General features: G+C 41.8%; 1 protein-coding gene across 6 annotated transcripts in view; it reads left to right on the top strand.

The window, feature by feature from the left end:
* Window positions 1–11701, top strand: part of rimbp2b (RIMS binding protein 2b) — a 99160-nt gene extending 87459 nt beyond the window's left edge. For 3 of the 6 annotated variants that reach the window (XM_062999391.1, XM_062999390.1, XM_062999389.1), the window contains 8 exons: window positions 1124–1238; window positions 2740–2865; window positions 5257–5426; window positions 6311–6479; window positions 6715–6777; window positions 8441–8541; window positions 9844–9915; window positions 10918–11701. In XM_062999391.1, the coding sequence (XP_062855461.1) occupies window positions 1124–1238; window positions 2740–2865; window positions 5257–5426; window positions 6311–6479; window positions 6715–6777; window positions 8441–8541; window positions 9844–9915; window positions 10918–11061 (960 nt within the window). In that variant the 3' untranslated portion in view covers window positions 11062–11701. The remainder of the gene's footprint in view (window positions 1–1123; window positions 1239–2739; window positions 2866–5256; window positions 5427–6310; window positions 6480–6714; window positions 6778–8440; window positions 8542–9843; window positions 9916–10917) is intronic. The other 3 variants (XM_062999392.1, XM_062999394.1, XM_062999393.1) reach the window with 1 other exon arrangement.
* Window positions 11702–14547: the final 2846 nt, after the last annotated feature.

Below are 14547 nucleotides of genomic sequence, written 5' to 3'. Positions count from 1 at the left end.
CAAAAACCCAAATGGTCTTTAGCTAAACTTTCTGATTTGGAAGTTTACCCATGTTGTTGGAACTGGAGCTTCTTTGCACACAACTAGTCAAACCATGTCTTTATGGAGCTTGCTTTGTGCTCAGGGACATAATTATCCTAATAGAGAAAAGAGAATTCCCCAAAATGTTGCTACAATGATGAAATATCATTTATCTCATATATTTTATACCCCCGTTAGCAAGGAATGTGTCAGAAACAACTACATTTGACCACATACTTTTGGCCATATAGTGTATAATTAAGTTCAGGGACAAAACAATCAAGACAAGAAGACATGACAGGTTTATGACTCTGAATGTGTATCAGTTACCGTCAACCAGTGAATTCTGTCATTTTTTTGACTGATAGTTTGAAGCCCAATAAATTAAAAAGATGAAACATGGACTCTTTGTAGAAGAGTTTAAGGATTTGATTGAAATGGTAGAAGGTGAAAAGACAAATAAATATTTTGGGTGGGTTTATGGGAGTTTGAATACCGCTGGTTTATTAGTATTGTTTTTTTCTTCACTATTTTGCTTCTTGTATTATGTGATGTTAATTATGTTATTGCTAGAATGTAAAGTGATTTTCTTTTATGAATGTGTAGATTTTTTCAGTTACCTAAAGGCCATTTTTGAGTGTTTCTTGTTCCTATGGGTTGTGAGGAGCATCTCAAATCAAAGCTTTTAGGTTCCTTCAGTTGTTCCTGTAGCTCACAGTTCACCAGTAGCTATTATTATACACTCTTTAATGTCCACTTCAAATACAACATTCACATATTGGAACAATAGATTTTTATTTGTCAATTTTCAGGTCTTTATCCTCCACTCTTTCTCTCATTATTTAAACCAAGCTACAGAAAAGTACAGAACAAAAACCCAAATGGTCTTTAGCTAAACATTCTGATTTGAAAGTTTACCCATGTTGTTGTTGGGGCTTGTTTTGATCATTTTTGTTCAGTGTTTTGATGAGTTCATCCTCCTTGTTTTCTCAGTCACTAGCGAGACTATAAAGACAATCATGCATAACATTACTGCATTATTAAGGTTTACCCTGCTGCTGGTGCTTATGTCTAAAACTTAATGCTTTGTCTACGTTTAAAGCTTTTAGGGAACTCCTCGTCCAGGGGCCGCTCGGACCGACTGGACCCATCTGGCCATAGGACAAGTCACGGCTGTCCTCCCCCACATAGAAGACCAATGATGGTTCCTTCTATTGGTTAGTAAAGTCACATCGTTTCCTCTCTCTCGAGACCTTTATTGTTGTGTTTTGTCCCCTCCTTATACCACTGTAACATGGCATGTCATCTCTGACATGAACTGTGGAGTCTATAAAGGATAGTTCTGCCAAAATGTTCACAAGTTACTCCTCACCCCTAATGTAGTCAATCAGCCAAGATATTTTTGGTGTGTGAACATTAAACACTGCTTCTCTTGTCTTGTACTGAAGCCATGAATAGCTTAAAGCAGCCAGTTTAGCCTTGTGCACACTGCAGGCTTTAAAAAATTGCACACTCACCTACAAATAAATTGTTTTAACGCCTCCTGAGTGGCTTAGCTGAAAAATGTTGCCCTATTATTCAAGTTTTGAACATAAACCATTTGTGAACTGAAGTTTAGGAGAGCGTAATAGGCCCTGTTCTCCAGGTTGCAGGGATGTCAGTACTCTCTTCTTTGTTGATCAGAGACAAACTAGCCAGTCAAACATGGTTGGTTCGCGTCTTCATCCAATTATTTTGCGTGATGTAAAATAATTTACAAATTTGATACTAGGTGTATTATTTAAATGATTTGTAGTGTAAAAACTTTGAACCAGACCTTCTAACTGAGTCTGAGTGATACCTGACTAAGTGATGATTAGATTCACAGAAACATCTGTCTAAGATGAGGAAATCAGAACTCAGAATTGATCACAGACATTACAGCTCTGGTGTCCTGTCATGGTGGCCATGTAGACATGATGTCAAAAGAAAGAAGCGCTTGGTTGGTGCAGCTGTCTAACACGCTCAATCTTGAATCCCAGCTTTGCTATCAACCGGCCGGATGCCTACACAGACATGTGATTGGTTGCGTGTATGTATGGGGGAGGAACAATGTTCAAAGCAGGGTTCCTACACAGGGGGCTGCTTATAACAGATGGCAGTACATAGCCCTCCACATGGGATACTGCAGTCTTGTGACACGGCCCTCCTCGATCAGGTGTGCAGGTGGGGGCAGCGATGGGAAAGACACAACTGGATTGGGTGGAAGGAAGAGAAAAAATAATAAATGAGGGCCTAAACATTCAACGTCATTTTCCCTGACGCTAAACCTCAGCTCTCTTTATAATACTAGCCTTTACGTGTTCCTTATTTTATATTAAGTTGTGTTGTAGCTTCAGTGCAAAAATAAAGAAGCAAATCTGAACACTTGAATGTCCGAGCAGATCATCTACATTGTGTTTGAGGGGAAAACTGTGTACATTTTATTTTTGCCTCAACTATTTCTTTACTAAACCATATTTATTGTTAATGTTTTTTTGTTCTTGTTGCTTGTTTTTAGTTCCAATAAAAGAAAAAGTTGGGAGAATCAGTCAGAACTTACATTCAGCTCATAATGCTAATGTGCAATATGAACTGATCCTAATCTCCACTTTGCTTCCATGTACTTCATGACATGCAGTTGTGGGCATGAGGTGGGAAAGGGGCGTGGCTGTAACGCTGTGATTGGTGTTTCCATAGAAATCACAATGGAGAATAACAGTGAAGGGAGTGAGGGGAACTTCTCACCTGTCAAGGACGATGTTTACTATGGCAGTGTAGCGCACGGCAGGAAATGGGCCCCCCAGCGATCAGAGCAGCGATATGGTACGTGCAGTGGAAGAGGGAACAGCGGGAGTCGACGAAGAAATCAAAGGATGTTTTCTGTATTAGCCTTGGTCTTAAATTATGCAGCAGCTCATAATGAATGTTTCTGTGCGCTAAGTGCTGGCGGTCAGAATAGTGTGGCGAGGTGTGAATGTTCTGCCGTTCCTGTGTCCACCTGTATGGTCTTTAAAACCCCAAACAGTGCTTGCAGCCTTCCCTCACTCCCTTCCTCTACTCCTTCTCTCCATCCTGTTGTCTGCACTGTCTAAAAGAAGCCTTTCTGAACCGTCTTGTCTCTTCTGCTCTTCGACTGTGTGCTGATACTGTATGAACACCTTTTTCTGACCTTTAATATCATAAGATTATCGTTTTATATGAACAGTGAGAAGTTTCAACAGCTAAAATAAAATGGATTAAAAATGCCCGATCAGATAAAAGACCTCAGAGTGGGGAGTTTACTCACTTCTAAAACAGTCTGTAGTTTGCATGACTCGTTTATTTCTGAACCCAGATAATTTTTCTCATTCCCTACAGTTTGTGAAGCTTCTCCTCTGTTTTATCTGCCGTGTAATCCTAAACTTTTTTGGTTTTAGCTCTCACATGGCATTATTACCCACTGTGTCCATGCTGTGAAGATACTCAGCAAGAACTCACTAAATTAGTCGCTGTTCACCTGCCATATTCTCTCACTCACTCACTTTCTTAACCGCTTATCCAATTAAGGTCGCAGGGGGGTACTGGAGCCTATCCCAGCTTTTCAATGGCACACAGTAACACCCTGGACGGGGCGCCAGTCCATCACAGGGCAGACACACACACATTCACCTATAGGTGTCTCCAATTAGCCTGGCTGCATGTTTTCGGACTGTGGGAGGAAACCGGAGCTCCCGGAGGAAACCCTGTGAGGCAACAGTGCTACCCACTGAGCCACCGTGCCGCCCTACCTGCCATATTGCAAAGCTTAATTAAAAAATCATGAAATAGTTCAACAGATCAATTTATAGCAGATTAAATTTAATTATTAAATTTTTTCATCGTTCACTTAGATGAAAAATGTAGTTGCCAGGATAAAACATCAAGCAGGCTTTGGCTGATTTGAAATCATTTGAAATAAAGCTGAATATTTAGTACATTTTAATTTATCTGATTATTTTAATAATACATGGTGGTGGTGGTGTGGATTGTTTTTGATCTCTGTTCTTCTGTTCAGCAGTGTTGAACCTCCACCATCCCTTTTCTTTTAATAAAGATGCAAAACGAGTCATTTTTTGTAAACTGTAACTCATCGACTTGGTTATTAATTCTTATTTAGCTTAAGGGACTTTCAGTTTCAGTTCTGTATTAGTTTCTGTGTGCCTTAGGACTGGTCACGCATTAATGCTTGGCATTAATGACACTGTGGGTAAGGTGCAATTAGCCAGTTTTGAGTCAAAAACCTCACATTTTATTTATTAAACTGGAGCATGAGCCTAAAGGTGGCGTTTATCTTTTATGTACATGGCAACCTGCAAACTGCACTTCTCACCTTCATAATTTGAAGAGTGGATATTTCTGAGGTTCACCTTATTTAAAATATTTAGTTTGATTTATTGTTTGTTTAATTTTTGGCAGCCAGATTTGTGCATCATTTGTTCTGCCTTCCAAAACATTATCTTCACCTATGTTGTTGGGACCGGTTGCCAGGTCACTGTTTATCCCACAAAACAAATGTTTAAGTGGTTAAGGTTTTTTGGTCTTATATTTGATTTATGCACACACCAGATAATTTATTAATAAGAATTTAGTACGTCTGGTTTTTAAAACTGCTTTTTATGTCTCTTTATGTGTTTTTATGTTTTTAATATAGAGTAAATATAGACATAAACCCTGTGATGGATTGGTGCCCTGTTCAGGGTGTTCCCACTGTACGCCCAGTACATGCCACAACCGTGGCCATGATAAATCGATCAATCAGAATGAATTGAAACAAAAAAGATTGCTTATTTTTTTGCTAAGCCTGAATTGAATATTTCTTAAAAGAAGTGCAGTTAGAAGGACATTTTAAATCACATCTACTGCTGAATGCTATGAATCTGCAGCTTTTCACACTGTGCATTCTCGCCTTTGTACATTCAGCCTTGTGTGTGTGTGTGTGTGTGTGTGTGTGTCTTTTTTCTTATGCGCACCCTGCTTCAGTTAGGTTTCATATTTGGCCTCAAATCATATTTTGTCTCTTCTTTATATAGTTATGTCACTCTGGATTATTTCAACTTTCATTTTAAATAATTTAAATAGAGTTTTGCAGTGTGTTACAGGTAAAATAAATGAAATAAATGTTTACCCACATGTATGATTGTAGCTTTTATTCAGGCTTTAAGAGTAGCAGTAGCTTTGTGTCTGTTTATTTGTTAGATGGTTATGGTGGACGGGGCAAACGCTCTCCAGACTACTATGAGGAGATGGATCCAGATATCCTGACCCGGGTTTTTGTAGCGCTGTTTGATTATGAGCCGCAGTCCATGTCACCCAACCCTGACGCTGCAGTGGAAGAACTTCCCTTTAAAGAGGGACAGATCATAAAGGTTAGCTTGAAGCTTTATCTGTCTGATAGTGATATTTCACTTTAGTGTCAATGTAAAACCTCCTTTATGTGTACTTACAGTAAGAGAGTTTACACACAAATACTCCCTAATTCTGTCTATTGTATTTAGACATAGGCTGTGTGTAGACATCACATTAAGCCTCAGTACGTTTCGCCTCAATGTTAATATCTGTAAGAATTGTATAAAGTACAAATATATTCATTTATTAGGATTTTAACGTCATGGTTTACACTTTGGTTACATTCATAACAGAAACGGTAGTTACTCATTACACAAGGTTCATCAGTTCACAAGTTTATAATGTCAAACACAGTCATAGGCAATTTGGTATCTCCAATTTACCTCACTTGAACATCTTTGGCATGGGGAGAGCATGCAAACTCTACACAGAAAGGACCTGGACTGCTCCACCTGGGGATCGAACCCAGGACCATCTTGCTGTGAGGCGACAGTGCTACCCACAGAGCCACCGTGCCACCCCAAATATATTCATACCAAGCAATTTATGGACTGAAAACCAAGGGTGTAACAATGTACGAGAACATCCTGACTGTACTTAAGTAATTTTAATGAGGGTATTTCTCTCAGTTAGGATGGTGCAGTGGTAAAATACAGCCCACTACTACTGAGATAGGGGGTTTGAATCTTAGTGGTGCTATCAACTGGTCGGGCGACTGCTGTGCCATATCAGGAATGCAGACCAGAATGATTCTCTGTGGCGACCACTAAATACTGGAGCAGCTATATGAACAAGCACCTGTGCACATAGAACCCTATAAGGAGCAACCACATGGCGTAACATGGGGGTTTTATTTTGTGTGTGTGTGTAAGTTGTTGTGTCTTACATTCTGCTGTATTTACAGGTGTTTGGAGAAAAGGACACGGACGGTTTCTACAGAGCGGAGATACGTGGACGGAGAGGTCTCATCCCCTGTAACATGATTTCTGAGGTGGAGACAGAGGACAACGACATGATGGACCAACTTATCAAACAGGGCTTCCTGCCACTCAACACACCTGTTGAAAGAATAGGTACGTTTCCAGTTACCATGATTCACTCTGTTAGGGACGTTTCAGCCTTTTCTCAGCTTTTCTCAGTTTTTCTTTCCCTCTCTGTACGTCCCCCTGCTTCCTGCTGTTCTGGGATGATTGGAGTCTGAATCTCATTGGTTTGGTGTGAAAGTACTGAGCTCTTCTGTGCTTGCCATGCATGTTCATACCTTCTGTTTCTCTCTACCCTTTTTTCTGTTTCTCCACGGTGTCTAAGTGAACTATGATCGGTTCATGGACGGGCGAATGCTAAACCGCAGGGCTCGAAAATCCAAAAGAGGTTTGTTCTCTTTCTGAGCTGTCTTTTCTTTTCCATGTACTCATGCTACAATACCACAATCACTGTCTGTTTTATTTAAAGATTTTACAAAAGGATGGATCTTCACCTACTCATCTTTTCATTCACCTACTCATTCCTCTTTGACTAACCTCTTCTCATCCTGGTCTGGAATGCCGTGGGTCACACACATATCCATACTCAGGTCCTCAGGACCCGTTTTGCTTTGCGGTACACCCTCACACATACTGGACACATGCCGGAGGGGGCGTTTGGTGATTCGGCTCTTTTTGATCAGTGTGCAAGCAGCAGGGGATTTATAATTCGTACACAAAGCTGATCCACATTTGAATTCGCCTCGTGCAGGTCTGTACTGCACACGTGTCGGAGGGGGCGTGTGTCAGTCACGGCTCTCCTCGGTCAGAAGTGGGGATCAGCATCAGTAGAGAGGAAGCGTAATGCAATCAGGTGATTGGATCTGATTAGATTGGGAGGAAATTGGGGGAAAATAATAAAAAATAAATCACCTTTAACTCATTTTCTCGATTTTTATCGATTTAGTGACTCAATTTTGTCTTCCGCTGCTGAGAGATACCAGATTGCATCCCAGGAGAGCACGTCGCTGTACACGCCTCTTCCGACACGTGTACAGCCCTCCTCTTCTCGCCCCTGCATTCTGCAAAGGCGTCTCTTCTGCCAATCAGGGTCCTTACACAGCGTATGAAGTTCCACCCACCCACCCACACATAGTCTGGCCCCCACCCTGCAGATACGGTGGCCAATTTGTATCTTCTGCAGGCACTGCCAATTATGCCTGCCAGATGGCGCCCAGCCAACCGCTGGAAACACAGAGTTTCGAACCGAGGAGTTCACACCTTTAACTCTTTTTTTTTTTTTTTTTTAATTATTTATTTTTTCCCACTTTTTTCCCCCAACTTTTATCCCCATTCTAATCGTGTCCAATTACCCTGATTGTGTCCTCTATACTGATTCGACCCTTTTGCCGCTGACAGGGGACGCCACTCAACTGACTTGCGCCCCCTCCGGCACGCAATCAGTACAGTCTGCATTTTTCACCTGCACGAGCCGAGTTCATACACCGAGAGACACTGCGCACGGAGGGTCACACCCCCCTCAATGTTATTCCTCAGCCCTGTGCAGGCGCCGTCAGTCAACCAGCAGGGGCCGCAGTTGTACCAGTTATGAGGACCTACGCTCCGACTCTACCTCTAAGCCCGTGAACAACAGCCAAACGTTGTTCATACTGCCGCCCAACCCAGTCGGAAAGGTAGAGCTGAGTTTCGATATGATGCATCTAGAAACCCAACTCTGGTGCGCTAGCGTACTTTACCGCTGCGCCACCTGAGCGGCCACCTTTAACATTATTTGAATTATTAAAGTTTCATTGAATCATGCTTTGACTGAATGGCACAGTTTCTCTGTGCTGTGTGTTGTGTTGTAATGTAAATCTGCATTACTGCTCCTGCATGCTGTGTTGTAGGAACATGGGATGTGGTGTGTGCTCCTAGCACTGTCATTTTTATTCTGTTTCTCATGCTAGTTTGATGTGCTTCACTTCATCCACCTTTACCTTTCACTCGGAAATGACAAAACAGCACAAAATCAAACCCTAAACCAAACAAACCCTCTGTGTATTTGATCTTAGAGAGGAACAGGAGAAGTGGACGACACCCGATGTCCACACGTCGGATGGTGGCTCTGTATGATTACGACCCCAGAGAGAGCTCTCCCAACGTGGATGTGGAGGTAACAAAATGACCCACAATGTACATACTCAGTCACCAGGCTGATCAGCAGCAGCCTGAACGATAATGCTGAGAGGTTTATTATGAAGAAAAAGGCAGAGCACTGTCGCCTTACAGCAAGAAGGTCCTGGGTTCGATCCCCAGGTGAAGAGGTCCGGTCCTTTCTGTGTGGAGTTTGCATGTCCTCCCCGTGTCTGTGTGGGTTTCCTCTGGGAGCTCGGGTTTCCTCCCACAGTCCAAAGATGTGCAAGTGAGGTGAATTGGAGATACAAAATTGTCCATGACTGTTTGACATTAAAGACTTGAAGCAGGGTGTAAAAGTCATGATAAAGAAGCACCCAGGTGGCACAGCGGGATATTCCGCCAGCACACCAGTGCAGAGATTCTGAACTCCTCGGTTCGAAACTCGACATTGCCACAGGTCGGCTGGGCGCCATCTAGCAGGCACAATTGGCAGTGCCTGCAGCAGACATGTTTCTGCTATGGCGGGATGACAGGACCATGTGGGTGTGGTTTTCAAACGCTGTGTAAGGGCCCTGATTGGCACATAGAGAGGCACCTGTGCAGATTGCATGGGTGAAAAAGGGTTCCGCTAAGGGCTGCACACGGGTCGGAGGAGGCGTGAGTGGATTTCCCAGCAGCGGAGGACAAATTGACTACGCTAAATTGGGAGAAAATGCATAAATAAAATAGAAAAAAAAGGCATGATGATGAGTTTTCTTTGAGACTCACCATGTTCTGTGTTTATTTTGTGGCTGAGGAACATTAAAGACTTGTACTGATGAATCTTATGTAAGTGGTATCAATGTAACCAAAGTGTGTAAAATATGACGTTAAAATCCTAATAAATAAATAAAGTAGGAAGAAAAAGTTCAGTTTTCTAAATCTCCCAATATTCTACAGCACCAGAGACAGCTGAGATGACTAAACGATGTACCTGCTGTTCTTGTTCTGCATAAACAAGCTAGAACTCGATTATGAAGTGCAGTTACACATGCAGACACCTGATGGATGTAGAAACTGCACAGGAATATTTGTAGCACACCAGATGTTACGCTTGCAGCATCCTGCCATCAAAATTGAATTATGCTCAACACATTGTGCATATTTGTTGAAGCAGTCCATGGTTGGGTGAATCCTTATTTTCTTTACACTTTAGTTACTGATTGCTTGTGTAGATTCACCTTCAGAGTGATTGGTGCCTTTTGTAGAGATGAGTTTAACACTAATGTAAAGGTCTTTGTGGTTAATAAACTTAATCTGACTCTCCACATGGCTTCTAATTTGTTGTTTTCCTCCTCAGACTGAGCTGACCTTCTGTGCCGGAGATGTGATAGCAGTGTTTGAAGAGATTGATGAAGATGGATTTTACTATGTAAGCACAGTTCTATGTGATATTTATTGAACACCTGGTGAGTATTTCTATTCTCATGTACTGCTTGCATCAACTCACTTGCACGTCTTTGGACTGTTGGAGGAAACCGGAGCTCCCGGAGGAAACCCACGCAGACACGGGGAGAACATGCAAACTCTTGGTGTGAGGCGACAGTGCTACCCACTGAGCCACTGTGCCGCCCACCTCAGAGATAAAGATGGAATAATTCCAAATAAATAAAGAAAACATGTGCAGATGAATTGACTTATCAGACCACCTTAAATTTTTTCCATTGATCAGTGAAGCAGGGTGTAAAAGTCATGATGATGAAGCGCCCAGGTGGCGCAGCGGGATATTCCACTAGCACACCAGTCGAGATTCTGAACTTCTCGGTTCGAAACTCGACATTGCCACAGGTCGGCTGGGCGCCATCTAGCAGGCATAATTGGCAGTGCCTGCAGCAGACATGTTTCTGCTAGGGCGGGATGACCGGACCATGTGGGTGGTGTCTTCAAACGCTGTGTAAGGACCCTGATTAGCAGATAGAGAGGTGCCTGTGCAGAGTGCATGGGTGAACAGGGGTTCCGCTGAGGGCTGCATGCAGGTCGGAGGAGGCGTGAGTGGATCCCCCAGCAGCGGAAGACAAATTGACTATGCTAAATTGGGAGAAAATGGGAGAAAATGCAGTTTTCTTTAAGACTCACTGTGTTCTGTGGCTGAGGAACTTTTTGGGTGCTTGGTAACTACTCTATAAAGTCATGTATGTTCCTGACAGGAAGCTACTAGTTAGTAATAGAACTAGTTACCAGTTCTGATGCAGTTTGTCCATGTTTAACAGACCTGTCCCTTTCACAAATGAAATAAAATAAAGCTTCACTTTTCTGTCACACCAGCACTGTAAGCTCACACTGTTTGGCCTGGTCCTGTCCGTCAATCATCTAACCAAAGACGTAGTGTACTGTTTATATAACACCACACATGCTTTTGCTTGTTGTCTCACAGGGGGAGCTGAATGGGCACAGAGGCCTGGTGCCCTCCAACTTTCTGGAAGAAGTGCCTGACGACGTGGAGGTTTTTCTCTCCGAACCGCAGGAGCATCCGAGCAGGACCAAGAGCAAAAGGGTACACCCTGTTTCACAGCACTAGCCCCTTCGTTCATTCATACACTTGCTCTATCTCTTTATTTTAACTCTCCTGTCGGCACTCGGTTTTTCCTCCTCTCCTGTTCGTCTGTGTTTTGTGTTGCGTGGCGGCTGTTTTTTTTTTTTTTTTTTTTTTTTTTTGGTGTAATAAAGAAATAATGAAGATAAAGCAGATACTAAAACTGCTTGTTATCAAGATGTGCCACTCATTATGTCAAAACGTGTATAAAATACTTGGGGAAAGAAAATATGTGTTATGAAAATTAAATGGTCTTTATAAAGCAAAATGTAAGAAAATGTACAGAATGACTTCGCAATGTTCATGATTATAATATTATTATTATTATTATTTGTAAATAGAGGGATAAAGCAGCACAGAGTCTTAATTATATTTCTTGATTATTATAAAAGAGGATTTATGAATGAGTGTGATCTGAAAACTACTTTCTAATAGAGGCAATAGTTTTGATGTACAGAGAGATGTCATGTAGAAATGCATGCCCCCTTTGTCCGAAATGCTCGACTTTCTCCATACATTTTTATATTATGCAAAAGATTCAGACAGAAAGTCAGAAAAAAAACATTTTGTATGTTTCCAAAGTAATTTGTCTTTTGTATATTGCTGATATTTAAGACGTCCGAGCTTGCAGACATTCATTAAACACTTGTAAGCTGACAGAAGAGTGATTTTATTCCTAGATTCATGAGTAATGTAGATTTTTTTGTTGTGGGCCGTAAAAAAAATGAAAGATCACCCTCGTGCTCAGCCAACTGTTCAGATTTTGCTGTGGTTCACTTTTCTGGTGAGCTTTTCTCATGTTCATTGTATGCGCTGTTGAGATGCATTGCATCATGCACTTTTTTTATTTCTTTCTCCTCCACCTGCTTGGCACAGCAGAAGAAGAGCGTTCATTTCACTCCGTAATGGCTCGGTACATCTCACGTAAGTGAGCAGCTGATGATACCACGCTTACTCTGTCCACGTCTAATGCAGGTCACATGGTTCCTTATACTGTCATCACCTGGTCTGCATAGAAATGCCTACACATGCCTGCAAGGGGTTCACACACATGCTAAATTAAATTCTCTTTGACCACAAATGTAGATTAGACACGTTTGCTAACGTAAGTCCATCTCTAAGCCACATTAAGCTTAAATAATGTTCGATTCACAAAGATTTGATAATGTGTCTGAAACAACATTAAATACTTAACATTGCACACATCGTTTTGAATCTCAGCTCTGCCATCCGGCTGGGCCTGGCGGCTACATGATCAACAATTGGCTGTTGTTCACACAGGGTGGGATGACCAGACCAGGGTTCCTCTTAACTGATGCAGCTACAACCTCTGCTGGCTGATTGATGGCGCCTGCACAGAGTCGAGGAATAATGTGGACAGGGTGTGGCTCTCCGTACACAAAGCTGGTCCACATATGAACTCGCCTTGTGCAGGTGAAAAAATGCAGTCGGCTTCTGCACACATCTTGGATGGGGTGTGTGTCAGTTGCGGCGCTTCTCAGTCAGCAGTGGAGGGTAGTATTGGTACAGAGAAAGTGTAATGCAATCAGGGTAATTGGATACGACTAAATTCGTGAGAAAATTGGGGGGAAATTGAAAAAAAAACAAAAAAAAAACTTAACAGCAGATTATAAACCTGGGCTACAAATTAGTACTTCATCTTTGCTCAGTAGACATTGTATTAGTAGCTTGGTAGCCCAGGTACATAATCCACATGTCATAGACATCTTAGCTAGTGGATTTATCCACCTCGCAAAAAGCAGTCTTAAACACAGACTTACTGGTCTCATAAGCATTTCTGACCCCCTTGCCTGCAGATAACTGTGATTATATACTGATTCTCCAGTAAAAGATATCAGTTAATGGTCTGATGTGCCACCATCAGAAACCTGCATTAGACTGGTCGAGCTGGTATCCTCAGTCGGTTCCCGTCGGTGGTGTCTGTAGATGACATTGTCCGTCTCATTGACTCCTGCTGTGACTCATGGCTCAAGCTTCACGGGCGCTGTAAGGCAGCAGAGGTCCGAGTTTGAGCTCCCTTCTACCCCTCCTCCCTCTACGACCCCATGTGCAGCAGCGTGGATGCCCCAGTAGACTCCAGCCCTCCCTTTCCCTCGAGAAGCTGAGCACCTGATTAAAATGTATAAAACTTTTTAATTTCGTTGGTATGCTGCAGTCTCTGAGTGTTCTTGTAGCATGTCTGGGTGCGTGGTTTCTCGAAAGAATGTCAAACATACCTGAAGACATCATTTCAACCCTGTAGATTAGATTTGTATCATTAGAATTAGATACTGATAGTGCGAAGTTACATAAGAGCTTGACATTTGTTAAATAAGTGTGTTTAAAACAGCTCTGATTTGGCTTCAGGTCCCTTGGGGAGGTTACCATGTGGAAAGGTGATAGATCACATCAGAGACTGGTAAATTCAAGTTATATTTTTTTCTTTATTAAATCATTAACCCTTTATTGTAATACTATTCAATTGGCCAAGACATTTGATTTAGTACTAGTATATAATACATAGGGGTTAGTGTAGCTGACAGTTAATGAAAGCTTACAGTCTCCAGTTTAGCATTTTGCAAACTGCTTTCACACTCTCAGCCTAATGGACTTTGTGTGACTCAGAATGATCAGGTGTCCAAATACTTTTGGCCATATAGTTTAGAATATACAGATTTGTTTTTTAGCTGAAGGCGTCATTGAGTTCCAGATATGTTGAATATTATTATACAGACACTGTGTCTACTCTAAACGCAGTATCAAACAGAATCTATTATAATGTGGTATGTACAGTATATGTCAGTGCATTAATCTACAGCATACCGCACTGAACCCGGCGGCAGAGCCGCTTTAATCATGTTTTATAGTAGCCAGGATATTTTCTATATTTTTAGTGTGCATCATAGGTGTGTTTTTGTAATCAGGAAAGAAAGGGACCTGATACACAACACAAGTTCACCCTTTTGGATCCTGTATTAAACATGACTTGTCCGGTGTGACCTGTTCATTATGTGTACTGTACAGTAACCCTGCTGGGACAAAAAGACTTGGTGGAAATGAAGGGTTGGATGTTCTGTAAGGACTAAAAACAAATGTTTTTCCTGAACTGTCCCATCTCCAGGGCTTTGGCCCCACCACCCAGGGGTCAGGAAGTCCCACCCTGCAACGGCTCTAAGTCTAATCTAAGAAGCAAGGATTTCTTTTCTATCCAGAGAGAAGAAACTGGTGAAAACTTGGTTCTGTGAATTAAGGGAAGTAAACTGTAGTCACTATAAAAGCTGGAAGATGTTCAATGTTTTTTATTTTCTCTATTTCTGTTTATGCATTTAAAATAGAAATGGTAATGAGGAAAATAAAAGAGTGGGAATCAGGGCTTTCATGACCACGAGCAAAGCGTTTGTACCACTGAATTAACCTAGTTAAAATTTTACTCTCCCTGTTTTTGCAATGTGAAGAAATCCTAAATTTACG

This window comes from Trichomycterus rosablanca, chromosome 7 (genome assembly GCF_030014385.1).
Source record: "Trichomycterus rosablanca isolate fTriRos1 chromosome 7, fTriRos1.hap1, whole genome shotgun sequence".
Taxonomy (NCBI): Eukaryota; Metazoa; Chordata; class Actinopteri; order Siluriformes; family Trichomycteridae; genus Trichomycterus; species Trichomycterus rosablanca.
The sequence above is the reverse complement of the archived record's forward strand: the minus strand, read 5'-3'. Positions and strand labels throughout refer to the sequence as shown.